At 40.4% G+C, this 15,216-nt stretch overlaps 1 protein-coding gene across 3 annotated transcripts in view; it reads right to left on the bottom strand.

Moving 5' to 3' along the window:
- The window catches only part of NIPAL2 (NIPA like domain containing 2), a 73,536-nt gene that overhangs the window by 17,324 nt on the left and 40,996 nt on the right, over positions 1-15,216 (bottom strand). For all 3 annotated transcript variants that reach the window (XM_089898865.1, XM_089898866.1, XM_022584721.3), the window contains one exon: positions 6,279-6,400. In XM_089898865.1, coding sequence (XP_089754991.1) covers positions 6,279-6,400 — 122 coding nt within the window. The remainder of the gene's footprint in view (positions 1-6,278; positions 6,401-15,216) is intronic.

The following is a 15,216-nucleotide window of genomic DNA, read 5'->3' as shown; positions in this document are numbered from 1 at the left end:
TTTTCCTACCTTTAAGAGAATTAGTATAATTTTGAGTTCTCAATTTTATTTTTGTTTTAGCTTTTTTTTCTTTTTTATAGTCCTTAAGATAACCTGAAGCATAGCTTTTTTTTTCTCCCCCCCCAAAGAGACAGTATCTCTGGACTGAACTCATAAATATGAATGTTTACATTGGACAAGTGAAAACACCAGCATTAATTTTTTTCTTAAAAATGACTAGAGTTAGGGACTTCACTACTTTCAGGGCTGCATTTTACTTATGGAGCCCTAAATAAACATGCCTCTTCTGTTCTAACTCAAGCTTTTGCTTGTTGGTTTGTTTCTCCCTTTAATCCTCTGTGGTCATGGAAAGCAGCAGGACCATATCTTCCTCATTTAAAAACCTTTTCATCTAATATGGAAGATTAACTCATCCCTTAGTCTTTTCTTTTCCTGGCAAATTAAACCAATCGTTTTAACTCTTCCTTATAGCACTTATTTGCCAGACCTTTAATTTAATCAAGTCATGCTACAAAAGCTATTCAACTCCTATCTATTTGCTTTCCTGAAAGCTGCCATCGAAACCGAAACATCCCTCTCGGCTTGGTCTCCCCTCCACCACAGTTGTCCATTTCTCACGTGATACAATTACAGACAGCTCCCAGCAGCTTTCGGGACCACTGTTATTTGTGGCTGGAGGGAAGAAAGCTTTTCCTGCACTAAGGTACAGAGCATGTTAGCTAAATCTGTTAGCATGCCAATTATTAACATGTTTTGGGGGGATGATGGTAGTTATAAGTTTTGAAAATCATGTATGACTTTTTTTACAAACTCTATCTCTGTGGCTTCAGATCTATAAAACATGAGTTCCTATTATTCACAGAATGACTGCAGTTGCCCTGGGTTCTGTCCTGTGGCAAGAGATCACGGAGCTCCCGGGAATAAAATATTCAAGCAGCATGAGTTAATGTTAATTTTTTCTTTTCTAGTAACATTTTCTCTCCTCTCTGAAAAAATCAATATCAAAGAAGCTGTGACCTCTGCAGGTTGTTGCGACCCAGGAAGAGGCTGCTTTGCTGATTGCGATCTCAGAGGCCAGAAATAATAACAGCACCTAGTGCATGCTTGCCACATGCTTTACTTGTACTAATTCATTGAATCCTCACAACAACCTCAGGAGGTGGGCACTATTACTGTCCTCGTTTTACAGATGGGGAAACCAAGGCTCAGAAGGGTTAAGTGGTACAGCTCTGGAAGGCAGAATTATGCCCCCCCTCCCACCCCAAGATGTCCACGTCCTAAACTCTGGAACTTGTGTGTATGTTACTTTACACAGCAAAGGGGCTTTGCAGATGTGATTAAGGCTATGGACCCTGAGATGCGGAGATTATCCTGGATTATCCGAGTGGGCCCAGTGTAGTCACAAGGGTCCTTAAAAGCAGAGAACCTTCCCAGCTGTGGTCAAAGAGAGATGTAACATGAGAAAGACCCAAGTCAAGGAATGCTGGCTGCCTCTAGAAGCTGGAAACGGCAAGGAAACAGATTCTCCCCAAGGGCGCTCTCAAGGAATACAGCTCTGCCAATACCTTGAGTTTAGTCCATGAGACCTGTGTTGGACTTCTGACCTTCAAAACTGTAAGAAAATTAATTTGTGTTGTTTTAAGCCACTAAGTTTGTGACAATTTGTTATGGAAACAATAGGAAACTAATTCAGGTTTGGGTACCTGAAGTCTTTCCAGAGGAACAGAATTTTCAGGATGAGTTTTCTGAATTATTCTGGGTTTTCTGGATTCATTCTCCAATTTGATTTAAAGGCACGCATCATCCTGTTTTCAGTGGTAAAAAGGGCACTGGCAGTCCATGGGATGATGTGACAAAAGAGATACACAAAATTTCATCACTGGAAACCCTAGTCTTACTACCAGAATCTGAGCCTGTGTTCACCTCTTTTTCTCTCACCGAGTTCTTTCTGAAAGTATAGCCTTTGATATAGCTGCCTTGTCCAAAAGAAATGAGCTCTGCAAAGGTTCTCTCTGAGGCCAAGCATGGACAAAGGTCTGATACTCGGAGGTCAGCTTGTATTAATTCTGCTTGGAGAGCTGTGTGGGGAAATGAACTGGAGTGTGCACCCCAGAAGTGGATGACCCGGTTTTGAATTCTGGCTCTGCCACTTAGTATTTAAGTGACCTTGGACAAGTTACTGAACCTCCCTAACTCAGTTTCTCCATCTGCCAATGTCTAGGGCTGTTGCACAGATGAAGGACAGACCGTGGTCGGAGTGGGCATAGGGCTCAGACTGCTCGGTGAGGTTGGCTACTGCGGCCGCAAAGTGTATCCTAGCGCAGACCTGCGAGTGGCTACTTCCATTCAGACAACAAAACAGATGAACCTCGTGCAACAGACATGGAGGCTTTGTACACACGTAGTTTTCTCCCTTCAGGTTTTAACACCTGCTGGTGGGTTGCTGAAGCAGCTTTTGCCAGAAAGGCCAACTTAATAATCTGCTTCGGGGTAGAGAATTACACCAATCGACAGGCTGGGTCCCTGCTTCGGCTGATTTAATTTTTGGTCTCGTGGAGAGGAAATGAGCGCCATGCAGATTATTTTGTGAAGGATTCTATGTTCACAAGAGAGGCTTCCATCTGAATAGTCTATGGGGAAATCTGGGTGGGCAAAACAGCCACAGTCAAGCCTGCCAAAGAACACGAATTAACTGAGGCTCAGAGCCACGTTCCCTCATGCGGGTTCTGCAGAGGCATTAATAGCTGCTACTCAACGAAAGGCCCTTCAAGAAGAGGGCCTCGTGTCATATAAGCCTGGGCAGGGCAGGATTCACAAGGTTAAGCCTGTCTCTTTCCTAAAGGACTTCTAGTTTTTAACTTGCTGATGGAGAAGATGAATTTCTCAGGGGGCCACGTATGTTTTATAGCATCTCTCCAAGCTAGTTTGACCTTGCAAACTTGATTGCTCTTTGCTTTTTGGCAAACAGCAGGTGGGAAAGTCTGTTTTAGTGGGTGAGCAAAGGACACTTCATTCCTCTCTGGCCAGTAGACACCAGGCTCCTCAAATCCTCTTCCTGCCCAAAAGAGTCCCAGCTCAGAGGGTAGGCTCCCGGGCCTTGTTTCTGAGGCTCTGACTTCATGTAAGCCTTAAAGGGAAAATGGATATTGACCTGGGACAGGTCAACACATGATACAAGGAGATGCTATTAACTAGTCCGTAATATGACTTTACAATCCCCTTTTGAGATATGTAAAATTTATTCAGACTTAAAATATTTTTATTCATTTTATTAGTTATTTGATCAGTCCCAAAAGGCAGTTCAGGTGTTGCATTTATACTTGGTGTAATACAAAAACTGTTAGATGAACATACTTCAAAGAATCGTCTTAATTACCGTAATTATGATCTTTGCAATTATGCTTTGCAGAAAAAGCACAGACTCTGCCACGTTGAAGGATTAAATATTAATTATGTAGATGTTTAACAGATTTAAACCAAACTTCAGCTCAAGTTCTTAGTATGTAATTGATAACTTCTAGAGTCTTTAGAGATGCAACATATAATGGATTAAATTCCAAACTGAGATAAACTAAGATAATATAGATCTATTCCCCTAAGAGTCTAATGCCAATAGTGCTATCCAAATGTGACTTTATTAAAGGTTTATTTTATGCTATCTTATAAATATCTGGAATTATTTACATTTTTGGCAACATTTACTTTCAAATATACTTTCATTATTTTACAGGAATATGGGTCTCTCCCAGGACTATAAAATTCCTGCTTCAGGGATTCTCCTCTGTATTCTAGGTGGCTAATAAGTTGAATGGATTGTGAATAAATGAATGAATGAAGAGCTAACTTTGGAAAGTGGAAAAATGCAATTAATTTCATAGTACTTTTTTCGTGGAACTATAAGGTTTAAAAAGGTAGTTTTGTTCTTTTAAAATGTTTTCTATGGTGTTAAAATGATATAACATACATCATCATCAAACAGTGCTGTTTATTCCAGGAAATAAGTCTTGATGCATCTTTAATCTCCAAAGGATTCAGCTCAGGCTTTTAATTTTCTGGTCATAGACTCTGTGACCCTTTTCTTACCGGATGAAGAATCTGTTTTGCTTGTAGGCAAAGAATAATAATGTGTTGGTAGGACATCAAGTCTAGACTACCATGACATGCTCAATGAGCCCTTCTAGTGCTTAGATTTGATTGATGAAAGCCTTAATAGTTAAAGGACTGGGTATGGTGGACAAGTAGGAAGATAAAATAGGGGAGGGGGAGACACAAAGTATGACGGACCTGAGGAAACCTACTCTGAATTGGGAAGACCAATCCTAAAGTTTGATGGAGGGCAGGGGTAAGGGGAACCTTCCAATTTAAGAGAGGAGGGAGTTTAGGGGAAAAGATATTGAGTTCAGTTTCTGAGATGTTACTTTTGCAAAATCTATGGAACATCCAAGCAGGGACGAGTAATAAGTAGACAGATGAGAACACAGCTTTGCAGCTTAGAAGAGATCTGGGAAGGAGATGCAGGTCTGGATTTGGAAGTCTTTCTAAAGAATGATGGTGGTGGAGTGGGCAATGAGATCACCTTAAAAAACCCTGGACGAGTTTGTAGCACAAATAGATAAAGAGTGGATGGAAGAAGAGAAGGAGTTACCTACCAAGAGCCTGGGATGGACTGATCAGAGAGGAGGAAGAGAAACAGGGAAAACAAACCAAGGAAGCCCGGGAAGAGAGAGATGCAAGGAGAAGAGAGTGGACCATCAGGAAGTGCTGCACAAGGCTCAAGAAGAATCAGGACCAAAAAAAGCAATTCCACTTGGTAATTCGTGGGGAGGGGGCTACTAGCTTAGGACGAGTGAGGAGTGACCAGGAGCTGAGAAAGTGGAGGGGAATAAATCTTTGGTGGTGTTTAGAAGGGAAATAGGATAGATTATTAAAGGGGGTGTGGAGTGTGAGGAATGTTTTTAAACAGAGTGTCTCTGTTGAGTAAGAGAAAGAAGTACAGTGAGAGACTATAAAAAGAAAAGCCCTATAAACACTTGTGTCCCAGTGGTCAGAATTGTATATCAGAGATGGTAAAATATATAGGATTCTTGTCATACGACTAGGAAGGGCCACACCATAGTGTAATACCATGCAGTTCCTGCTGTAATATCCTGAGTTACATCACACTGAGAGCAAAGCTCGCCGTGTCTCTGCAAATGCCAATGTCACACGTTTAAATAATAGGTATACAGCAGGATCATAGTATTTTACCTGTTTCAATGGCAGAGCACTGGACCAGATAGTTTTTTGAGGTCACTTCTAACCCTAGAAATGTTTGACTCTGTGTGCTTTGATTATTTTTATTGAATTCACAACTCTTGATATTTTACCAATTCGGTTCTTGGTTAAATGCTCATTTAGACAATCCCAGTTTTCTTCTTACTGCCTTCCCTTCCTAGAATATTTTTATTCTCCAATCTAAACTGACTTCTGTAACAAGTTACATACCAACCATTTCAATCACATTCTCTGTACCAGGGGTCCCCAACCCGCGGGCCTCAGACCTCTACCTGTCTGCACAGCAGGAGGTAAGCGGCGCGAGAGCGAGCGAAGGTTCATCTGCCGCTCCCCATCACTCCCCATCACTCACATTACTGCCTGAACCACACCCCCACCCCCCCTCCGTGGAAAAATTGTCTTCCATGAAACGGGTCCCGGGTGCCAAAAAATTTGGGGACCACTGCTCTATACCCACCGGATACAGCCATTGCATCAAATAAAATATCCCAATTAGTGGCTTCCAATTTCTACATCAGCTCATTCTGTTCTCTCTTTTACACATCTCTCAGTATTGTCCTACCCGCTGTTTGCTTCTCCTAAGACAGGCTACTGCATTGGTCTCAAAGAAAGCTTTCTTGAAGGGAATACCTATCTTGGATAAAATTCAGTGAAGTAAAATGTGTCTTCAGGTACTTTCCTTTGACCTGGGAAAAGAGTTTTTTTGTTTGTTTGTTTTTACTCTGAAATGTCCTAAAATATGTTGCTCTGGAATTTGCCAGATTAAATTCCATTAAATTGTGGAAATTGTTCCAGTGATAGGTCACCCCCAAGGACAGAATGCCAGGGAAATGGGGGTGCTTTTATTTAGTGTTTGAAATACTTTAGTACTGGTCAAATATATTTACATTTTAATGAGATATTAATGCTGAGAAGAAAAGATTATATTAGTTTTCCAGCATCTGCGTGTACCAGTGGTCTAGATAATATTGCCTCTGTAACAGTAAAATTTTTAGAATTCTTACCCCGTAGGTCATGAATTGCCAGCCAACAAAGGAATACTGTACTGTTCTTGCAGAGATATCCTGAGTTATATTTGGAGCAAAGTTCACCAATAAATATGTTCCTGCAAATGCCAGTGTCATACCTTTAAATAAAATTGAAAAGATAAACAAGTTGAAAAGGGACATTTTAAGCCTTTTTGTTTATGTAAACATTACCTATAGACTAAGCATTACTCGTAAAGGTCCATGTCTATTAAAATACGATTCATCAAACCATCCCCAGATAGCATCATGCATTCACCCGACGGCATTACCTTTAAAGGGGGATAAAGGCTAGGGAATGGATGCGGTAGGACATAAATTCTGATTTTTCTGTGTTGTTCCAGATGAATCCTGGCTTCTTCAGAGAAGCTTTCCTCAAAGATGGGGAAGATCAGAACGCATGCATATGGAGACATGAAAACACATCCAACCTGGCTGTTTGTTTCCACATGGACCAGTAAGTGCACGATGAAGCTAGATCCATCTAGATCTAGATGGCAGAGCCCAGAGAGTGTGGAAATCCATCACCTGATGATGATCTACTCTGCACCTAGTCATCTTTGGGTCCTTTACACACACAAACTTAGGTATTTTACACTTTGAAACTCTGGTAAATGAATACCTTGATCATTGCCATTTATTGGAGTCCTTTTAGCAGAAATAACGAAGGTGAAAGATGACTCTGCTGTAAGATTTATTTGATCCAATTTAAAGTCTAGAATTCCAGGGATAGCTTGGTAAAATACCACATAATAAACCTATGTAGGAATGTGTTACTGTCATCACCTTAACGTTACTTATACTGTAATAATGGAGGAAGGGAATGTGTGGGGGAGGAGTGGCCACAGAAGAAGGGGACTTGCCTTTCCAAATAACATGGAAAAGTGCTTATTTATTAATAATTAGCAGCCTGAGAAAAACTGGTTTATGTAGCATTTTTCGGATAGCACACATGAAAACATAATTCAACCTGTTTCACCATTGAGGTCAGCATTGTTGTGTATATAATTTACAACCAGCATTCACTCCAACCTGAAACAATTTGGTGTGTCTATAAAATCTCACAATTTGAAGACATCAATTTCCTGTTGCTCTTAACCAAATGACTTAGAGTTTTGAACTCTAGTTTCTGAGAATTCATTTGATTTTCTACACAAGCTGGACAATAGCTATTCATGGTATTGTAGGACCTATAAAATAAGCTTACTCTAATGCAACAATTTATACTGTAATACTTTGTGAAGACAGAAATCATATACACAATTTTAAAAGCTATTTTCTAATGAGAATTTTTAAAAAGAAAACAATATACATTATTAAGCATTTCAATGAAAGGAAAATAATAAACACCATACATAAGAACCTGGAAAAAATTATTGGTCAGCTCTGTCCTTTCTTAGGAAAAAAAAAAAAGAATTTAGAGAAGAGCTAACACCTATCCTTCTCAAACTCTTCCAAAATATGGCAGAGGGAGGAACACTCCCAAACTCATTCTACGAGGCCACCATCACCCTGATACCAAAACCAGACAAGGATGTCACAAAGAAAGAAAACTACAGGCCAATATCACTGATGAACATAGATGCAAAAATCCTCAACAAAGTACTAGCAAACAGAATCCAACAGCACATTAAGAGGATCATACACCATGATCAAGTGGGATTTATTCCAGGAATGCAAAAATTCTTCAATATATGCAAATCAATCAATGTGATACACCATATTAACAAATTGAAGGAGAAAAACCATATGGTTATCTCAATAGATGCAGAGAAAGCTTTTGACAAAATTCAACACTCATTTATGATAAAAACCCTCCAGAAAGTAGGCATAGAGGGAACTTTCCTCAACATAATAAAGGCCATATATAACAAACCCACAGCAAACATTGTCCTCAATGGTGAAAAACTGAAAGCATTTCCACTAAGATCAGGAACAAGACAAGGTTGCCCACTCTCACCACTCCTATTCAACATAGTTTTGGAAGTTTTAGCCACAGCAATCAGAGAAGAAAAGCAAATAAAAGGAATCCAAAGAAGAAGTAAAGCTGTCACTGTTTGCAGATGACATGATACTATACATAGAGAATCCTAAATATGCTACCAGAAAACTACTAGAGCTAATCAATGAATTTGGTAAAGTAGCAGGATACAAAGTTAATGCACAGAAATCTCTGGCATTCCTATACACTAATGATGAAAAATCTGAAAGTGAAATCAAGAAAACACTCCCATTTACCATTGCAACAAAAAGAATAAAATATCTAGGAATAAACCTACCGAAGGAGACAAAAGACCTGTATGCAGAAAATTATGACACTGATGAAAGAAATTAAAGATGATACAAATAGATGGAGAGATATACCATGTTCTTGGGTTGGAAGAATCAACATTGTGAAAATGACTCTACTACCCAAAGCAATCTACAGATTCAATGCAATCCCTATCAAACTACCACTGGCATTTTTCACATAACTAGAACAAAAAATTTCACAATTTGTATGGAAACACAAAAGACCCCAAATAGCCAAAGCAATCTTGAGAACAAAAAATGGAGCTGGAGGAATCAGGCTCCCTGACCTCAGACTATAGTACAAAGCTACAGTAATCAAGACAGTATGGTACTGGCACAAAAACAGAAAGATAGATCAATGGAAAAGGATAGAAAGCCCAGAGATAAACCCACACACATATGGTCACCTTATCTTTGATAAAGGAGGCAGGAATGTACAGTGGAGAAAGGACAGCCTCTTCAATAAGTAGTGCTGGGAAAACTGGACAGGTACATGTAAAAGTATGAGATTAGATCACTCCCTAACACAATACACAAAAATAAGCTCAAAATGGATTAAAGACCTAAATGTAAGGCCAGAAACTATCAAACTCTTAGAGGAAAACATAGGCAGAACACTCCATGACATAAATCACAGCAAAATCCTTTTCAACCCACCTCCTAGAGAAATGGAAATAAAAACAAAAATAAACAAATGGGACCTAATGAAACTTCAAAGCTTTTGCACAGCAAAGGAAACCATAAACAAGACCAAAAGACAAACCTCAGAATGGGAGATAATATTTGCAAATGAAGTAACTGACAAAGGATTAATCTCCAAAATTTACAAGCAGCTCAATAACAAAAAAACAAACAACCCAATCCAAAAGTGGCCAGAAGACCTAAATAGACATTTCTCCAAAGAAGATATACGGGCTGCCAACAAACACATGAAAGAATGCTCAACATCATTAATCATTAGAGAAATGCAAATCAAAACTACAATGAGATATCATATCACACCAGTCAGAATGGACATCATCAAAAAATCTAGAAACAATAAATGCTGGAGAGGGTGTGGAGAAAAGGAACACTCTTGCACTGTTGGTGGGAATGTGAATTGGTATAGCCACTATGGAGAACAGTATGGAGGTTCCTTAAAAAACTAAAAATAGAACTACCATATGACCCAGCAATCCCACTACTGGGCATATACCCTGAGAAAACCATAACTCAAAAAGAGTCATGGGGGCTTCCCTGGTGGCACAGTGGTTGAGAGTCCGCCTGCCGATGCAGGGGACGCGGGTTTGTGCCCCAGTCCGGGAAGATCCCACATGCCGCGGAGCGGCTGGGCCCGCGAGCCATGGCCGCTGAGCCTGCGCGTCCGGAGCCTGTGCTCCGCAACGGGAGAGGCCACAACAGTGAGAGGCCCGTGTACCGCAAAAAAAAAAAAAAAAAAAGAGTCATGTACCACAATGTTCATTGCAGCTCTATTTACAATAGCCAGGACATGGAAACAACCTAAGTAAGTGTCCATCATCGGATGAACGGATAAAGAAGATGTGGCACATATATACAATGGAATATTACTCAGCCATAAAAAGAAATGAAATTGAGCTATTTGTAATGAGGTGGATGGACCTAGAGTCTGTCATACAGAGTTAAGTAAGTCAGAAAGAGAAAGACAAATACCGTATGCTAACACATATATATGGAAGTTAAGAAAAAAAAAAGTCATGAAGAACCTAGGGGTAAGACAGGAATAAAGACAGACCTACTAGAGAATGGACTTGAGGATATGGGGAGGGGGAAGGATAAGCTGTGACAAAGTGAGAGAGTGGCACGGACATATATACACTACCAAACGTAAAATAGATAGCTAACGGGAAGCAGCCGCATAGCACAGGGAGATCAGCTCAGTGCTTTGTGACCACCTAGAAGGGTGGGATAGGGAGGGTGGGAGGGAAGGAGACGCAAGAGGGAAGAGATATAGGAACATATGTATATGTATAACTGATTCACTTTGTTATACAGCAGAAACTAACTCACCATTGTAAAGCAATTATACTCCAGTAAAGATGTAAAAAAAAAAAAAAAAGATAAGATAATTGTTCAATATTACATTTCTAGGAAGAAGGGATTTAAAAAAAAACACTTTTCTAAACTTGGTATAGTAAAGTAGAATAAACGCATTGAATACAATTTCAAAGTCTCAGAGATTTCCAATTTACTTTTGTGAAATCCAGATTTCTTATCTATACTGAGTTCCTCTGCTAGTCATTTCTTTATCTCATCTAACTGTATCTACTGTCAATTAAATTTCCTTTTTAGAACATTTAGTTTTGAATGGGTAACACACGCGTATGGTAAAAAATTCTAAAGACACACAAGAGGGATCAGTGAAAAGTTAAATCTCTCTCACACCCTTGGGGCTCACTAGGTCCCTTCCTCAAAGTTAGCTACTGCTGCTGGTTCTTGAGGTTTTCTTTTCAGAGATGTTTTAGGCAGGTGTGTGTGAGAGTGCATGTGTTTTGGTTTTTTATGCAAACGATAATAGCATATTATACACACTTTTCTGTATCTTGCTGTTTTTCTAATTAACAGAACATCTTTGGAGAATGTTTCACATCATTTTATGTCGGGCCGCCTCATTCTTTCAGAGTCTGCATAGTATTCCATTTTGTGGAGGCAGTGTTATTTCCAATATGGTCTCTGTTTCACATCCTGACACATCCCTCCCTGTTTCACATCTGCTTCCACATTTGCATACTGTGCCCATTTCCACCAATGTAGATCTTCACTGCATTCCAAAACTCCTTAAAAACAAATAAAATGACTGACGGTTTTCCAATTATCCTTTCAAAGTACTTTTTCACGTGTATTATCTCATCTGTACCTCATGTCACTGCAAGACTAGTGAGTAACTCCGTGGCAGCTCAGGAGGTCATACATTCTTTCTGCTTAATAATTTTAATTTCAGCAGCTTCCGACATTTACAAAGGCAGTTCTGGATAGCTGCTACCTGTCATTTTCTTGTTTCTTTGGTGTCAGTTTTATTTTTCTGTGTGATTTACTCTCTGCTTCATGAGTCATGTGCACATTAACGTTAACTGTTTAAAAGTGTCGAAGGTAGCCATTAGCAAGTCCTTCACTAAATTTCTGTAAAACATATTTGCATCCCACCTTTTTCTAAAAGCGGCATGAAACATCAGTTCCTGTTATTTTTATTTCAATAAAGCCACAAATATTCCCTCTTTTGAAAGGCGCAGATTTCTGACTTAGAAAACTTGCTAGTTTACCTTTTGTTGGCCCATTTGACCAAAGGAGTACTCTGGAAGTATAAGATCCTAAAGGAAAGAAAGCAGCACTTGACATGCCCTTGGCCCAGGGAAATGGTTAACTGTCAGGTCAAGACCTGGATAGGAGAAGTCTAATCCAAGCTGAGACCAGCTCCACAGACTTCAAATTTCACTGCTACCGTTAGCTGGAAGGGCCCAGGCAAGTTGTTTATCCCTCTGTGATGCAGTGTCCTCATTTCTAGGTACAAATTAACTTATCATACCTGCTAGACTCCAGGAATCTGGCTCTGCAAGAGGCCAGTCTGGGGAGCTGAATATGTTTGAAAGCTCATCTGGAGACCTGATGTGACAAAAGACCCTGGGACAGATCCAACTTAGGATGCTGACTGCCAAGGGTCAAAGACCATCTGAGTCAAGCTTCAAACTTAATCCAAACTTGTATCTCTAATATTGTAGTTTAGGGATGACTAGGGACTGTCCCTGGGGCTGTCTCTACAGGGTTAACAACTCAATTTGAGAATAGAAGGGCAGGATAGGAAGGACTTGGCTGGCATCTCCTGACTGCCTAGTGAAGACTTCTCTCCACTGGTCTTAAAAGAAGGCAAAAGAAAGCAAAGGACATAACTGAGAGAACACAGGGAAGAAGAAACACTACCAGCACTATGTTTGCTACCCACTACTAGCCTCAGGGAACTGGCACACAAAGCACCAAGAGCTGGCTATTGGAGGGGACCAAAGGTGGAGCAGTCGGGCAGCAGTGGGTAAGCTGCAGGTGGGGGTCAACCATGGGATGCTGGACACGACCCACGATACAGGGATGTGACCTCATCTACTACTCTCATGCCCAGACCTGCAGCAAATACATTTTCTCATCAAATATGACTCAAGTCACATAAAAATCTATAATGATCTGATGGGAGTTTCAGATTTAGCTTGATACAGTACAAAGTATTAATAAAATCTCTTCCTATAAACTTGTCATATGTACAAAGCAGGGAAACAAACTCATCCCTGCTCTTTATAGTAGATAGACTAGGTATCCTGGGAGGGCAAAGGAAGGTATCATTCTTTTTTTTTTTTTTTTTTTTTTTTTGCGGTACGCGGGCCTCTCACTGCTGTGGCCTCTCCCGTTGCGGAGCACAGGCTCCGGACGCGCAGGCTCAGCGGCCATGGCTCACGGGCCCAGCCGCTCCGCGGCATGTGGGATCTTCCCGGACCGGGGCACGAACCCGTGTCCCCTGCATCGGCAGGCGGACTCTCAACCACTGCGCCACCAGGGACGCCCAAGTATCATTCTTTTTAAGTGATGTTCTTAAAACTATAGATTTCATAGACAATTGTGGCTGACATGAGAGTTATATTATGATCACCGTCATACAGAAATGTGATGATAATAAAAACTAAAATAGTAATAGCTAATACTTAGCACAATTCTAAATGCTTTATACACATATAATAATTCTTACAAAAAAGCCTGCAAAAAATAACTATACCACCATGTTACTATACTAACATATACTATATGTATATTATGTATTATATAATATATAACATTGGATACTGTTAAAGTATTACTAGCCACATTTGACATAGGAGGAAATTGAGTCACAGAAGGAATAACTCTCTTGACTGGGATTTCCTAGCTAAGTGGAGAGCTTGGATTGGAACCTAGGTAACTTATTCTCAGTGATTACACTCTTCTACCTCTTGTATGCACAATGGACCAGAGCTGACGAACGGACAACTCACGGCTGTCCTTCACATTGTAGTCTCAGTGAGTGGCACCCAGGAGTTGTACTGACCATAACCTGAGGCTGGATGAAGCATTCCCACTGGGGATAGAAGGAACTGACTCCTCCTGGCAGTGGTCCCTGGGTTCCCTGACTGGCCCTGAGGTTCCTTTAGAACAGCATCTCCAAACTGGTGTTCCCTAGAACCCAGTTTCATAAGATGGACCCTCCACCAAAAAAGGTCTCAAGTCAAATCTATTTGGAAAGAGGTGAGTTAAACCAAGTTAAATGGTTCTTTTACTGGAAGACCCCTGAGATCCTCAGTGTGTTAGTGTTCATTGTGAATCTCCTTCGGGAGGATATGGCTGTAATATTTTCTAAACATATTTGACCATTTATATCATCCTGAAGTAGTGTTTTGAGGAATGTTTTATACTCTGAGAAATGCCTGACATTTAACTGGATCCAGCTGTGAGAATGCAGCCTCTGTTTCAAGAGGCTACTGAAGTTCTGTTGCAAAAGTCTCCTATAGATACTTGTGGACTGAAGTTGAAATATAAAAGTGGTGGAAGGGAAAACAGCCTAGAATCAGGCTTCTCCTTATGCTTCTGTTCACCGGCATCTCCAACCTGCTGAGTTCCTCACCTGTGCAAGCCTTGGATTCTAGGGTCTACTTGCACAGTTCTTCCTCAACTGACATCTGATTTCCCAGCCCACCCTTCTCCTTAAGTAAAACCTGAAATCTCCTTTAATTTTGTCCCCACTCTCTGGCTCAATGCCAGCTAGTGTTAACCACCTTTTAGCTAGCTTCTGGAATCTGGCTTGACCTGACTTCTGGTAGCCATAAGAGTTTTAAAAATTCAGCTAACCTGATGTCAACCAACACTGCTGGCTGGTTCTCTTGGAGCCTGCAATATGCCTCCTGATCAATGGGGGTCCAGCTATTGCTTTTGTGGGTTACCAGGAGTCACAGCATAAACTGGACCTCTTAACACCAAAGGATGCCTTCCCCTCAGTACAATCTTTCCAGATTCCCTAGGCTGAAGGCAGCTAAATCCTGAAGGAGCCCTGGATTGGGAAGTCTCAATAATATAGTGAATCCAAATGGTTCTGAATCTAGCATCAGAAAGTCTACCTTTCTTGAGGCAGTTTTAAGACCAAATAGCCAATCTGTCCTCTCAACCAGAAATCATGGTTCGTTTGGCTAGATCTGCATTCTAGATACTGGCTTCAAACCAAGCTGACCTCTGGTGTGGGAGTAGGAAGGAAGGAGGTGGTTTTTGTCTCACTATTAATCTCTTGACGTTCTATCTGGGGAAACCATTTATAGGTGACTTGAAATAATCAAGTTACTGGTCTTTGGAGAGTGCTGATGAACTGACTATAATTTTTCTTTTTATGATGACGCTATCTGGATTAAATCAACTAGGATCTCACAGACTATTAGATTCAGGATTTTTGATGACTAAGGGCGAAGAGGGGGAAAATACTATAGTTCTGGCTGCTTGAAGGGGAGAGAAATTTGGTGCTTTTTAGAGGAAAAATAATCATTAAAATAATTTAAAATTATTAATCCACTAAGAATCAGAGCACAGTCCAAAGCCTGTCATTGAGTTA

The sequence above is a fragment of the Delphinapterus leucas genome, chromosome 17 (assembly GCF_059928025.1).
Source record: "Delphinapterus leucas isolate spDelLeu-1000000601 "Yukka" chromosome 17, BTC_Dleu_Yukka2, whole genome shotgun sequence".
Taxonomy (NCBI): domain Eukaryota; kingdom Metazoa; phylum Chordata; class Mammalia; order Artiodactyla; family Monodontidae; genus Delphinapterus; species Delphinapterus leucas.
This window is presented reverse-complemented; position numbering and strand designations above follow the sequence as displayed.